At 39.1% G+C, this 11,797-nt stretch overlaps 4 protein-coding genes across 6 annotated transcripts; 2 read left to right on the top strand and 2 right to left on the bottom strand.

The window, feature by feature from the left end:
• Positions 1–81: 81 nt before the first annotated feature.
• Positions 82–2,234, bottom strand: LOC124314578 (glutamyl-tRNA(Gln) amidotransferase subunit A, mitochondrial-like). Its single transcript, XM_046779774.1, has 8 exons — positions 1,973–2,234; positions 1,724–1,916; positions 1,480–1,656; positions 1,219–1,394; positions 997–1,152; positions 844–896; positions 566–789; positions 82–500 (listed from the first exon to the last, which is right to left on the bottom strand). The coding sequence occupies exons 1-8, from the start codon at positions 2,130–2,132 to the stop codon at positions 134–136; spliced, it is 1,506 nt and encodes a 501-aa protein (XP_046635730.1). The 5' UTR covers positions 2,133–2,234; the 3' UTR covers positions 82–133.
• Positions 2,235–2,447: 213 nt separating this feature from the next.
• On the top strand, positions 2,448–4,086 carry LOC124315018 (reticulon-4-interacting protein 1, mitochondrial-like). The gene is made up of 5 exons (XM_046780369.1): positions 2,448–2,784; positions 2,843–3,273; positions 3,351–3,463; positions 3,525–3,798; positions 3,866–4,086. The coding sequence occupies exons 1-5, from the start codon at positions 2,562–2,564 to the stop codon at positions 3,968–3,970; spliced, it is 1,146 nt and encodes a 381-aa protein (XP_046636325.1). The 5' UTR covers positions 2,448–2,561; the 3' UTR covers positions 3,971–4,086.
• On the bottom strand, positions 4,063–5,505 carry LOC124315019 (citramalyl-CoA lyase, mitochondrial-like). Its single transcript, XM_046780370.1, has 5 exons — positions 5,290–5,505; positions 5,063–5,191; positions 4,614–4,998; positions 4,444–4,556; positions 4,063–4,361 (listed from the first exon to the last, which is right to left on the bottom strand). Exons 1-5 carry the CDS (start codon positions 5,398–5,400, stop codon positions 4,089–4,091), a joined length of 1,011 nt encoding a protein of 336 aa, XP_046636326.1. The 5' UTR covers positions 5,401–5,505; the 3' UTR covers positions 4,063–4,088.
• An 18-nt stretch (positions 5,506–5,523) lies between these two features.
• LOC124315016 (ATP-dependent Clp protease proteolytic subunit, mitochondrial-like) lies at positions 5,524–11,775 on the top strand. 3 transcript variants are annotated; one of them, XR_006911469.1, is made up of 9 exons: positions 5,524–5,649; positions 5,706–5,849; positions 5,905–5,996; positions 6,060–6,252; positions 6,314–6,608; positions 6,977–7,830; positions 7,898–7,972; positions 10,350–10,476; positions 10,541–11,775. XR_006911469.1 is itself a non-coding variant. In XM_046780367.1 (5 exons), exons 1-5 carry the CDS (start codon positions 5,617–5,619, stop codon positions 6,557–6,559), a joined length of 708 nt encoding a protein of 235 aa, XP_046636323.1. In that variant the 5' UTR covers positions 5,524–5,616; the 3' UTR covers positions 6,560–6,636. The 3 variants fall into 3 exon arrangements, 2 of the variants coding, with proteins under 2 accessions (XP_046636323.1, XP_046636321.1); XM_046780367.1 differs by lacking the exons at positions 6,977–7,830; positions 7,898–7,972; positions 10,350–10,476; positions 10,541–11,775 and having other exon boundaries at positions 6,314–6,636; XM_046780365.1 differs by lacking the exons at positions 5,524–5,649; positions 5,706–5,849; positions 5,905–5,996; positions 6,060–6,252; positions 6,314–6,608 and having other exon boundaries at positions 6,982–7,326; positions 7,595–7,830.
• Positions 11,776–11,797: the final 22 nt, after the last annotated feature.

Below are 11,797 nucleotides of genomic sequence, written 5' to 3'. Positions count from 1 at the left end.
TTATTGTGTATAATTAAAAAATTTGTGTACTGGATAGGTTAGCAGTAAGAAAATGTAATCTAAACTTCATTATGGCGCTAATCTGACTTTATAAATTGTATTGATAATTTATTTAACCTAGTGAAACATGATCTTATGCTACTTTAACTGTTGGATGGGTAAAATTTAGTTCTTTTTCGAGCAGATGAGCAACGTCTAGCAGCGTTTCATCGTCGAAATGAGGAGCCATTAGTTGAAGACTTAGAGGTAAATTTCGCTTCGATAATCTGACGGGTAGGCTCAATGCTGGTATTCCAGCCATGTTTGCAGGTTGCGTACAATAATCTTGATCTGCAGATTGAGCACGAGAATCCTTTTCGGTGAATTCTGAAAACAATGGCGCATCAGACAAGGTGACGGGCGTCAACAGTATGTCGACACCAGTACTCCACATTTTAATGTAATCGTCATAAATCAATCTACGTAGCTTTAGAGCTTGCACGAAATATTTATCGTAATTCCTAGAAAAATTCACCAGTAAATATAGCATAGAGCGGTCTTCACAAAAACAAGACGGGGAACTTACTCTTTTAAAAGGAAGTAGTTTCCTGCCAGAATCCGTCCGCGCACAATTTGATTGAGGGCATGTGATCGATTGGCCGCGTAAAGACTTTCAGTGCTGTTCAAGTCCTTTCCAGTTGCACGATAGCCATATCGTAGTCCATCATACCGTGCCATATTCGAAGCTACTTCACAAGGATTGAGTACAGAATAGCAGGCAATAGAATACGAAGTGTGAGGAAGTGACACCTAGCACAAGTCGGATCAGAATTTGTTAGAGTAGAAATAAGCACTTGTATTTACCTGAATTACACGAAATCCGCTGTTTTCTAACAGATCAGCTACATCCTTCCACGCTGAGTATTTAAAGGTAATTCCGAAGCAACAACCGCCCAGCAAAGAAGAAATTTTAAATAGTTAGTGACAACTCGTGTAATTTTCTAAACAAAAAGTTACCGTCAATAACTTCAGATGATAATCCGGGGCAGTAGAATTCTTTTGGAATCCCCACACATAATTTATCGAACTTATTGGAGCTTCTTTTCGTTTTACTCTTATTTAACGGCCGTTGGAGTGTCGTTGAGTCTTTGGGATCACAACCTTTTATAACTTCTGTTCAACCAATGAAAGAACGGTGAAACGAATTCACCAAATAATTACTTGCAGCTAATAGCATACCAAAAACAGACCGACAATCGCCAACGGTGCGTGCTAAAATCCCTGGAACATCCATGGAGTTAACCAAGGGAATTAGGCCGTATCTAGAAATGGACCCATAACTCGGTTTAAATCCGACGACGCCGCAATAACTAGCAGGGTTACGAACTGAGCCGCCAGTATCGGACCCTAAAGCTCTGTCATGTGGGACAACAAAATTACATTAAAACTTGTATAATAAAGTCTATCTTATCATTATACATTTAAGAATTGAATACTTACACTGAACATGATCCAGCAGCAACAGCAACAGCACTACCACCTGAGCTACCACCAGCAATACAAAAATCATCTGATTGAGATCCTGATACCTTATTATCAATAACATTTGCCTTGCTAATTAAATTGGACCCCCAAATATTTTTTGTTGGTCCAAATATGCTTTCAGTTGTTCCTGATCTGTAACAACATATCATATAGATTCAGTGAGAACTTGTATTAAAAATGCTGTAGAAAATGTATGTACCCCATTCCAAATTCATCCAAATTTGTTTTCCCCATCAATATAGCTCCTGAATCAAGTAATCTTTCAACAACAGTTGCATTGTAAGTTGGAACAAAGTTTTCCAACATTTTTGAAGCACATGTAGTTGTAATGTTCTTTGTGCAAAAATTATCTTTTATAGCAATTGGAATTCCTTCCATCGGTCTGGTTGTTCCTACAAATACTATTTTTTAGCTGGGGACTAAAGAAATCAACATAATTTTGTAATACCTTTCAAATATCTCGTAGTAGATTCCTGAAGCTGTACTTGACTAACTTCATCTGTCACTCTTATGTAAGCGTTTAAACTCTTAATCACTTGCACACGATTTGCACATTGCGCATAAAGTTCTTGCACAGTGCAGCTTCCATTTTTTAACTGATGCAACATTTATGTGATTTATTAGATTTATTCCCCGATTCCCGTGTAATATTGTTAAAAGTTGCCTGGTTTTGGTTTTGCACACCAGCAGACGTCTCAAAACAAAAATTGTTTTGAATCTTCCCCGGTTGCCAGTGCTGCTTTCTTTGATTTCAAATATACTAAAATCAAGGCTCTAAGCAGTAAGCACAGATAAAGACCAAAAATAAAGAGAATTTCTCGCAAAATAACGCCATAATTCTTCAAATTTTTCATCAAATTGAATTCAACTAAATGAAATTTGTAAAAATATAGTTGAATAACTTTCCACTCGGAGCGCTGTGTGGTTTGTTATGTAATAATAGACGACAAGACAGTAACGTTCATGTTCCACACGTGTATTTGTTATGAAACGATAGCAAAACGTTGATTCACTCGTACCAATTGGGACTTGACATAATGTTCTTAAAATCATCTATTCGAAGACTCAGTTCATTTGTGAAACCAAATGAATTCACAGATTTACCAAATACCATGTCAGCTTGGCAAATTTGTGGGTACAGTGGATTGGAATCTTTAAAGTTGATCAATACTGTGGAAGTACCTCCTCTTTCACGCCCAAATGATGTCTTAGTTAAAGTGAATGCAGCATCAGTAAATGCACTTGATGTAATGATGACAGGTAAATCACTTTTTATCATTGTATTCAAACTTATGTCCAGTTATCTTCTTTTTTTCAGAGGGTTACGGCCACCAGGTTTTTGAAAAATTTAATAAACTGAAATCAAGTGTATTCAGACAAATGGCAAATAATCAGGATCTTCCATTAACGTATCCTGGAAGAGACTTTGCAGGTGTTGTTCAAGCTGTGGGTGGAAGTGTCACAGGAATTAAACCTGGTGATGAAGTCATGGGGGTTATTCAACCTCCCTTACCAGGATCCCATGCTGAATATCTTGTAGCTTCAGCATGCAACATGAAACACAAACCAGAAAACTTGACCATGGAAGAAGCAGCTTCTATTCCTTATGCTGGCCTCACTGCTTGGTCAGCATTAAGTATCACTGCTGAGCTATGTATTGGCTCTAAAGGTAAAAGGGTGCTTGTGCTTGGAGCAGCTGGAGGAGTTGGCACAATAGCTATACAGCTTTTGAAAAATTGGGGCACATTGGTATAAGATATTATGTTATTGATTGAAACATAATTCATGCTCTATTATAAATCCCTCTCATTTGGTCCCTGGCATAGGTTGTTTCAACAGGGTCCTCAGAAGCAATTCCTTTTCTTTTGCAATTAGGATCTGATTTTGCAGTTGACTACACCTCTCCTGAAGCAGATTCTGAGTTACAACAGTTTGGGGGGTTAGTATCACATGTATAGGTTTATTTGCTCTTGACAGTTCCGTCAATTTTATTTGCTTAGGTTTGATGTGATATTGGATTGTACTGGTCGAACTGAGAAGTTCTCGTACAGTCTGTTGAAACCCTGGGCAAACGCTAAGTACGTAACTTTATCTCCGCCTACATTGCGAAATTTTGACGAACACGGAATGATTGGAGGATTGATGAAGAATGGGTTGGATTTACTGGCTGCAAACTCTACAGCCATAATAGAGGGTAAAACATTGCGATGGGCTTATTTTATCCCAAGCTCAACTGCACTCACGCAACTGGTTGATTTAGCCCGACAGAAGAAGGTATTAATAATTTAGATCTACGTTTCTTTATGATTTTTTTCTAAAAAATTGTTTTGGATTCTAAAAGTTGCAACCGTCCATCGATAGTGTGTTCTCCTACGATCAACTACCAGAAGCTTATGCCAAAATGAAAGGAGGGCATAAGCACGGTAAAATTATTGTTCAAATGTAAAGCAGGAGTTTTTCATCTTTTTTTGTAATTTAGTGATCAAGGTAAAAAGAATTTTAGGGTGAAGTCCATTAAGATAATATACATTTTCAGACTATGAAATATAAATTGTGTATTAATATTACTGGTTGAGATTTTCTGCCATTTGAAGAATGTTTCTGGCTTGTAGAAGTAAAGGCATGTCGATCATGTGTCCATGAAAGGTGAATGCGCCCTTTCCAGACTGCTGATGTGCTTCAAAGGATTGAATGAGTTCGCGAGCCCATTGCATCTTCTCAATCGATGGACTGAAGGCCTGCTGTACCACTTCAATTTGGCTTGGATGTATCACCTGTTTTCCCGTGAAACCCATTTGAGCACCTTCCACTGACTGGGTCCATAGACCGTCGATATCCTACAAGGAAAAAGGTAATCAACAGGGAGTTATATAGCAAATTTTTTTTATTTGAGCAATAGATTTCTATAGTGCGTCTAACCTTGAAATTGATGTACACCAAGTCAATCGCTTGTAGACGGTAGGCTTTGGCACAAGTGACAAAATACTGACGGGAGTATAGAAGTTCCTTGGCTTCTGGTGTTCTTGTTGCACCTAGCAAAAAAACTTCGTATATTTTTTACATCTTTTGTAAATTTCCCCAATGATTACCAATATCAGCACAGAAGTCATCTGAACCAAATATTGCAGCTTCTAGAGTAAAAGGTGCTCCTTGGTTCATCAAAGTAAAACTGTGTTGAATGAGCTCCTTCATATCAAGTAAAGATCTGGCTGACTCTACAAACACAATCAATTTGATATTATGTTCCTTGCCCAGAAGGGACTCTAGTTCTTGCGCAAGCCAATCAAGCTGATTTTTCGATTCCATCTTGGGGAGATGAAGTGTTGATGGGAAAATTGGGCCCTTCAGAACAGCTTCTAAATCTGCTTTGCAAAGACCACTGTCTATTGAATTCACTCTTACAGACAATTCAGATTTCCCTTCTGGAAATATTTGTTCTTGGAAAATTTTCTTAATGTTGTTTCTGGCTTCTTCCTGAAAAAGTACAGTTAGACTAACAGATGAGGTAAACAGTCAGACATGCCCCATACCAACTTACTTTCCGGTTCAAAGCTACACCATCTTCACAGTCCAGGATAAAACTATCAGCTTCCAAGGAAGGAATCTTATTAATCTTTTTCCAGTCATTCCCAGGAACATACATCATTGCACGACGAGGTGTATATTTCTTAATGTATGTATTTTGCGAGAGGAAAAAAATACGCAAAACGAATAGGTAAAAAGTTACAGAAAATTCACGCGATATAGTCTATCGGTTTAGGCTACCTTTATAACATTTACGTTTCCGACCGCATATGATCTAGTATACCATTGACTTTGGGCCAAACTCCGACGCATTGAAGAGATGGTTTTAACAACAGTATTAGTTCTGAGCATGTTGATTGATCTTATTTGCTTATCTGATTACTGATCACTTACATCGACTTACATACAAAATTTTGATTGTTTGTTTACATTTTGATCTGCTATTGATGGCCGCCAGATGTCCTAGTCCTTGATAGCCATCTAGCGTGAAAATTTCAACCACTTGTAGTTTTCGTTTTGTAACATTTTAAGATCTATCAAAACAACAAGGAAAACTTCCAACCTACAATGCTGACTAAATCTTTAATAAAATGCGTGACGGTAGAAATATTTTTAAATTTGAATATACCCTCTGATTTTATTTATCTGTTGTGTAGGGAAGTACTCGTTTATTTCATGCCAGTGCACAGCTCACGTATCCTTTAGTACCCATTGTCATTGAACAAACTGGACGAGGAGAACGGGCTTATGACATTTATTCTAGGTTGCTAAAAGAAAGAATCATATGCGTTATGGGGCCGGTAATCGAATTAGTCTTTCAAACAATGCACAATTTACTATTTTTTTTTTTTTTAGATTACAGATGACTTGTCTAGTCTAGTTGTTGCTCAATTGCTGTTCCTTCAGTCAGAAAGCAACAAAAAGCCAGTTCACATGTACATAAACAGGTATTCAAATATCTATATTATTATGGATTTTGTAGACGAGTTGATAACATTTAACATATATAGTCCAGGTGGTTCAGTAACAGCAGGATTGGGTATTTATGATACAATGCAATATGTTCTTCCACCAATTGCCACCTGGTGTGTTGGGCAAGCTTGTAGTATGGCCAGCCTTCTGTTAGCGTCAGGATCCCCAGGAATGAGATACTCACTGCCAAATTCTCGAATCATGATCCATCAACCATCTGGTGGTGTTCAAGTACTTGATATTAATATTTTTTCATATTTGTTTCCAATTTAAGATCAAATTAATGTTTTAGGGACAAGCAACAGATATTCAAATCCAAGCAGAAGAAATTATGAAACTGAAAAAGCAGATAAATCAGCTATATGGCAAACATACTGGCTTGCAGTTGTCTGTAATAGAGAGCAACATGGAGCGTGACAAGTTCATGTCACCAGCAGAAGCCAAAGAATTTGGCTTGATTGATAAGATCTTAGAACATCCACCAAAACATGAACACTTGGCTGCTAATAAGGATGAAAAGACTGAACCAAAGTTGTAAATGTGCTGTTATTAAAGAATATTTTCCACATCTTGTTAGCAGATCATGGGTAAATACAGTTAATAGAGTTGGGTTAATTGCCTATTATATTACATTAATAGCTTTATCTCTTTGACGTTTGTCGCAATCCAGAAGAATAATTTTGCGATATTCTGAGTCTTTCCAAACAAGTTTCAGTTTCATGTTTCAAAATAGTTTTGACGATGTTTAATTACTTTATATATATAGAAGGAAACGCTAGCTATATTTGTTGTGAAAGCGAAGGATTGAAATCTTGCCATTGTACGCTAGTTATAAAACGCTGCAATTAAGATTGATCAAACTTATACGCTGCTGTGTTCTCCATGTAATGAATACGCGCGTCTTGAAAACATGTCAACTGGTTTATAGTCGGCATCCTTCTTAATTTTCCTTTAGGCCTATCCAGCTGTCGAGAGATGGTAAGTAATACGTCGGTGGTGCTAGAGACGCCGATTCATCTCATCTGTGCCTCTTTAATGTTTTGATAACATGAGAGCATACCTTCCTCTTGAGTCACCAGAAGAAATTAATTGACGGCAACAGTTGGTAACATGATTTGTGTAGTTAGAAGAGTAGAATCGCAATTTTTAAACATCATTAAAATGCGTCGCGTAACAACATCGAGGAAAGGTAAATGGAGATAAGTTTGAACCACAATCGTGCTGCAAGAATCGGAACCCATTTGTTAGCGGATGAAGAAAGGGGGGAAAAAACCCCGTGGTGTCATTGGGCAAAAGGGACGACAGGTGAGTACCAGTCCAAAAAGGCAATTGATGATAGAGCCCTGTTTCCAGGAATTCAACACGCCTACCTACACACATCCTTCCGCCCTCCCCTTTAACTCTTTTGCTTCCTTTCAGTTATAACAATGAAGGCACACATGTCTGACACCCCCCACCTGGAGCGCCCTACCCTTTTTTCCGAGAATTCCGCAGTCCCCTCCCTTTCTATTATTTAGGTGGTTCGTTTTCGTTTCTTTCATAGCAGTTAATCCCTCCCCTTTCCTCTATCCAGATTAATGGTTTATTCCAAGGTGTTATAGTTCAACGACAAAAATTAAACATCATTTGAGAAGCTCCTACTAGGCTTGTGGTGCACCCTGCGCCCAAGCGATGCAGGACGAATACTCCAAGTAGGTTAACCCACCGCGCACAAGAGATCCTTTCCCTATTCGACGCCGTCAGTCAGTGATGTTGGAGCGGCTGTCCAACACGAGCCAGATGTAACTTTCTCCGCTCTTTTCTTAAAACGTATGTACACGTTTCGCTTTCTGGAGCATTTGTGATTCGTATTTAATTTTCTTTTCTTTTCATTTAGCCATCATTTGAATTCCACGATCTTCATTCAACCCAAAAGTACAAGCTTAAAATGGCCCAATCGCATACGTCCTGGGTAAGTGATGTGTCACTTTCATTTGAAATTTTTAAAAACAATGGCATACGAGTTTTAGTAAGACAAAATATTGCCGAGCGATGCAAACGAAAGTTTTTGCAGGGCATAGTTTTTTTTAGAGCTAAGAACAGAAAGTATATTAGGGTGAATTCGGCAGTGTACTCCGGTAGACGTAACGTGTGGGAGTAGGGAAGTTTATTCGGGTTTCCAGGTCTGAGATCTCGTTACGAGTGAAAGGCGAGAGGCCGAATTCGCTGCGTAATGACACCAGATCACCTCGGATTGAATTGCAGCGGCTGCAGGGCACACACTCGCGACTACAGAGTCGATTTTGTGATCAGGATGTTGGTATACCTGTTGTATAATATACAATATACCTTGTAACCACGTTGCTAGCGTTTCCATCTGAGGAGTAAGTGGAAGACTAATATCAAACAGAGTCCGTCCCTCTTTCTGTTATTGTTTTTCCTTCTGTTTTATTTGCCTGCTATTTTTTTTTTGCGTTTTCCTTGTCAATGAAACTTGTGAATCAACCTTACTGTATCTGCTGAGTTTACAAGTTCGTAGTGCACTTTTAATTACCTTGGAAAGGACTCGAGGGCTTTGATTAACCATTACTATGGGCCGATTACTCTCATAACAGACAACTATAAATGTCAAAGCAGTTTTTCACACTCTGTGCTGTATACGGACTTTTAAAAGAGTTGGGATTTCTTCAATGTCCTGTAGTACCGGTTCGAGAAAGCCATTTGGATGCTATTTTTAAAGTCCACTATGGCCAGACTATATACTGTTATTGCGCTAGCGAGTGTGTTGCTGGAAATACGTGTGGATGTAATTCAATCGGGATAGATCAGTTTCCACTGTAGAACTTTCCCTCTCAACCGAACCATTTTTTTTTTTTTTTTTTGCTATATAACCGCGCTCACCAGAAGAGGATGCGCCACAAAGATCGAGCAATTCTAAACTTGGATGGGCCCTTCGGCCCTTCTTGGCACCATTTCTCTAGTAGCTTGCTGCTGTCTAGTCACAGACGCATCATTTTTCATGGACTCCTCAATTCCATCTAAAAATACCCATGCATGCACTCAATATTCATTTCCTGAATGTAATCTTTTACGTTTTAAACAAAGTAAGATGTAGTCAAATTTTTTTAAAAAGGTCGCAACTGAGAAGTATTTTCAAAATCTAGGCCTATTCCGGGAGGAAAATTCCTCAGATTCCGAGTGCAATTGTCCAATTCAATTGGTGCAAGCGTATTATTATAATAGCCAGGGTAATGAATTTGTAATAATATACTTACATTTCTGCAGGCTGGAGTCATTTGCGTAATTTGATATTATTGTGAGCACGTAATACACCGGTGTATGTACACTAGTGTATATACTGTACGTATATTGCAATGTTTAAAAGTGTATGGTTTCAGTCAAACTGTTGCTTTAGTTTTTTAAGTGAATGCGCATATACGTTTACCTGCTGATGTTCTGACGGGCACGTAACATTCGATCCCCGTACTACCCAAGTCCGGTCAGGGAAACTGGTAATAGTATGCCCACGGTTGACTCTTGTATCAAACAGCCAAAAGGACTATGTAACTTATCTGCATGTAAGACATCAAAGAAAAAAGAGACCAATTTGATTAAGACGTCGTTCGTATGTAGTGGAAACTTGCACTAGGCATCCGTACGGATGCTGCGCTCCAGTTTCCTTGCTGTTTTTATTATATACCGGTCGTGTAACGGAACTTGAAACCTTTTTAGAATTGATGGAATGTTTACTCGTATTTCGTTTCTTTGTTTCCGACTTGCCTAATACGTATATCCATAAGAGTACACAGATTATAGGCCTCTGTAGAACTCCCCTGTCATCATTCTTAGACTCGGTTTGTTAAGGCTGTAGATTATTGTCAAGATTATTTAATTAAGATCTGCGAAATTAGTTTCATTGAACAATTTAGCCAATGTATGTGTAGCTAGTGGTACCGGGGATCTTAATCACAATCTTAATCAGCTGGTATATAGTATAGTAGCGGCGGCTGTTATTATTCAAATCAGCACCATCTTGCTAAAAAACATTCCTTTCTTGTTGTTTTACTGACTTAGTATTGACTTATTTTGGTATGAGAAATAAAAGAAATCTTGTGACACTGGATGCGTATCGGTCACCAAGTCCGCATATATATTCGGTTACAGTGATTGGATGCTTCTTGCAGCTCAGTTTACTCGTTTCCATGGAGAGAAGCCCAACCTTAGCAGTAACGGTGTACCTAATCATTAGGTCTATTACAAATTGGTTATGTCAGAATTTATTTCGAAATTATTAGGCTACCTCATAAATCAGGTTAGGTAATCACTGAATTGCTTTTTTATTATTAAAGGGTATACGAGGTCGACGGGAACTTTTAAGCTGGGATGGAAGTAACAGCAGCAGTAGCACTAACCAGCCATCCAGCAGTCCAACGGAACGCCCAATCACTCCATCAGTTATCGAAGTCGTTCACCCTGGTATACCAACTTATCATAAATTTCATAAAATGATCCATAATTGTATTTGTATCAATAAATTCAGATGGGAATTGTTCCTGGTGTGGAGCGAGCGAGATCGGAGATGGCGGTGTTCGAGGACACGTCGAAACCCAGGGATCTGGTCCTGCAAAAGTGTTTTGTTCAGATATTTGCTTTTCGCAATGTCGACGGGCGGCCTTTAAGCGGGCAAAGGTCTGCGATTGGTGCAAACACGTTCGACATACCGTCAGCTATGTCGATCTCCACGACGGCCAGCGCCAATTGCAATTCTGCACCGACAAGTGCCGTAACCAATATAAAATGAGGCTTTTTGTTGCCGAGGCCAGCTCATTGGGCGTACAAAGTTGTGCCACACCCGGCTCAAAGGGTGAGACTTCGCCCGGTACCTCGATCGATCTAAAAAAACAGTCGACAGGTATATTAATCACGCCGGATTTGTGGCTCTCCGACTGCCAGCTCGATAATCCGATCAACGTTAAACTTGAATGCAATGAAGAAACCGAATTAGCTTCATTTGACTCTGAACCTGAAGAAAAAAACTGCGAAATCCCGCTGAATCTAGTCCACTCTTCACGTCGCAGTGACCAACCAGTCAAAAGAAAACCGAATCTAGTCGAAATTCCTTTGTCGAAAAAAGGTAAGAGTCACCGAAAACATCATTCGAGTAGTCATCAACATAAAACGTCGATTTACACGCGGAACCTGATTCCACCACCCCCGCCGACTCTGCCATGCCCAGCAACAACATGGCCATCTTTTCCTTATCCACCACATATGGTCCCATCGTACATTCTACAGTCACAATTCTTGGCTTTAAATCGTTCACTTAAACCACCAAAGAATCCCTGCGTGCGTTCTACTGATCGCGAAGACCAAATTTCATTTACGCCCGTAATCGAATCCAACAAAATGCCATCCGAACCTGCCGTAGAGCAATCATCGACGAAAGTCACCAAACCGCCTGATGAGAGGACGGCAGAAGCCATCAATGAATCTACTGAAAATAAACAAGAAATAAATCATACAAAATTGTTGACTCCAGAGATTCCTCCCAATGTTGTTGTTCTGCGCATCCCGTATCTGATCCCGCTACCCATTCCTGTCCCCATACCTATCCCTTTGAACATACACGAAAAGTATCTTAAACACGTTTTAACGTGAATTCGTCCGTCCTGACGCCCATCGTAACGATCTCATCATGCATATAGTTTCCGTAGTCTCAAGTATAAACTGTGTCTGTGTTTTGGGAAATGTTTCTCTCAAATAAATTATTGTTCACCAAATTTAGTTGTCCAAATTG

The sequence above is a fragment of the Daphnia pulicaria genome, chromosome 10 (assembly GCF_021234035.1).
Source record: "Daphnia pulicaria isolate SC F1-1A chromosome 10, SC_F0-13Bv2, whole genome shotgun sequence".
In the NCBI taxonomy this organism is placed as follows: Eukaryota; Metazoa; Arthropoda; class Branchiopoda; order Diplostraca; family Daphniidae; genus Daphnia; species Daphnia pulicaria.
Note: the sequence above shows the minus strand (reverse complement) of the source record. Positions and strands in the feature narration are given on the sequence as shown.